General features: G+C 55.8%; 1 protein-coding gene across 1 annotated transcript; it reads right to left on the reverse strand.

Annotated features, from left to right (window-relative positions):
* Positions 1 to 540: 540 nt before the first annotated feature.
* LOC135894819 (olfactory receptor 4E2-like) lies at positions 541 to 1,476 on the reverse strand. Its single transcript, XM_065422916.1, has one exon. The coding sequence runs from the start codon at positions 1,474 to 1,476 to the stop codon at positions 541 to 543; it is 936 nt and encodes a 311-aa protein (XP_065278988.1).
* Positions 1,477 to 1,688: the final 212 nt, after the last annotated feature.

A 1,688-nucleotide genomic window follows, 5' to 3' on the forward strand; every position in this document is an offset into this window, starting at 1 on the left:
CTAGGCCAGTCCTGGGCTCCCCACATGCTCTATTGAGCAGACCCTGATTGTGTGACAGATTCCAAAGTAAAATCTCTTCTAGCTCCTGGTGAAATATGGCGGGTATCAGAGAATGCGCGGAGGAGAATTCCACAGCGGGAGTTTCCTGGCGCTCCTGGCTCCACAGAACTTTAACGAATAAGTAACTTTAATCACGCGAGCTTGGGCCTTTGGATCAGTTAAGCCCGGGGATAATATCAGCTGATAGCATGTGCTCAGTGCATCGGACTCTGTGTCCAGCTGGGACCCAGGAGAGCTTTCCTTCCCTTCCTGCTTTGTTGTTACATTCCCTTGGATTTACATCAGCTCAGCTTTATTGTTTGTTGGTAATCACAATAAAGAAAAAATGTGTTCGGTGTTAATGTGTGTTTGTGTATTTATGTGTGTGTGTTTTTGTGTGTCTTCCAATCCATCCCTTTGGACCCCATTTCCCCATGCACTGGTCCATTCCTACCTTGGAGGGTTCTCCTCCATATGGACCCCATCTGTCTGGACATTACCCTATTTCCCCCTGGAGAAAATCTGTCTCTCCCTCAGTTTCCTCATGGCCCCCTTCACCTCCTGGTTCCTTAGGGTGTAGATCACCGGGTTGAGCACCGGGGTCACCACCGTGTAGAAAACCGACACAACCTTGTCCAGCGAGAAGCTGGTGGCAGGGCGGGTGTAGATGAATATGCACGGCCCAAAGAACAACGCCACCACCGCCAAGTGGGAACCACAGGTGGAGAGCGCTTTGCGCCGCCCTTCAACGCTCCGGCTCCGCAGAGAGACCAGGATCACCAGGTAGGAGCCTAGCAGGGCCAGGAAGCAGGTGAGAGAGATCATGCCGCTGTTAGAGACGATCAGCACCCCTGTCAGGTAGGTGTCGGTGCAAGCCAGCTTGATGACAGGCGGCACGTCGCAGAAGAAGCTATCGATGACGTTGGGGCCACAGTAGGGCAGCCGGACGGTGAGCACGGTCTGCACCAGGGAGTGGACGGTGGCTCCAGACCACAGGGCCCCCATCAGCCAGGTGCAGGCTCGCAGACTCATGAGCGTGGGGTACTGCAGCGGGTGACAGATGGCCATGTAGCGGTCGTAGGCCATGACGGTCAGGAGGAAGATCTCGGCACAGGCGCAGAGGTGGAGGAAGAAAAGTTGGGCCACGCAGCCCCCGAAGGAGATGGTCTTCTCCGCAGAGAGGAGATCAGCCAGCATCTTGGGGGCCGTGACTGAAGCGTGGCAGATGTCGATGAAGGAGAGGTTCCCCAGGAAAAAGTACATGGGGGTATGGAGGCGCCGGTCGTTGACCACCGTCACCATGATGAGGACGTTCCCCGCCAGGATCAGCAGGTAAATGATGGAGAAGAGGGCGAAGAGGACCAGCTGCAGCTCCCGGGTCTCGGTGAGGCCGAGCAATACAAAGTGCGTCACCATGGTGACATTCTCCCCATCCATGCAGCAAGCTCTGCGGGGGAGGCCCACGCACTGCACCAGGCAGGGAATCACGGGGACGTGTGCCGAGCAGAGCTCTTCGCTGGGATCTGGGGGCAAGAAGTTCAGGGCCTGGGGATGGGGGAGTTTCAAAGCCAGCTAAGGGATTTGGACACTTAAAATGAGTGGATAGCGGGCATCTGCTTCCCTGAGGGGGATTTGAAACACTCACTCTA

The sequence above is a fragment of the Emys orbicularis genome (assembly GCF_028017835.1).
Source record: "Emys orbicularis isolate rEmyOrb1 chromosome 12 unlocalized genomic scaffold, rEmyOrb1.hap1 SUPER_12_unloc_2, whole genome shotgun sequence".
NCBI lineage: Eukaryota > Metazoa > Chordata > Testudines > Emydidae > Emys > Emys orbicularis.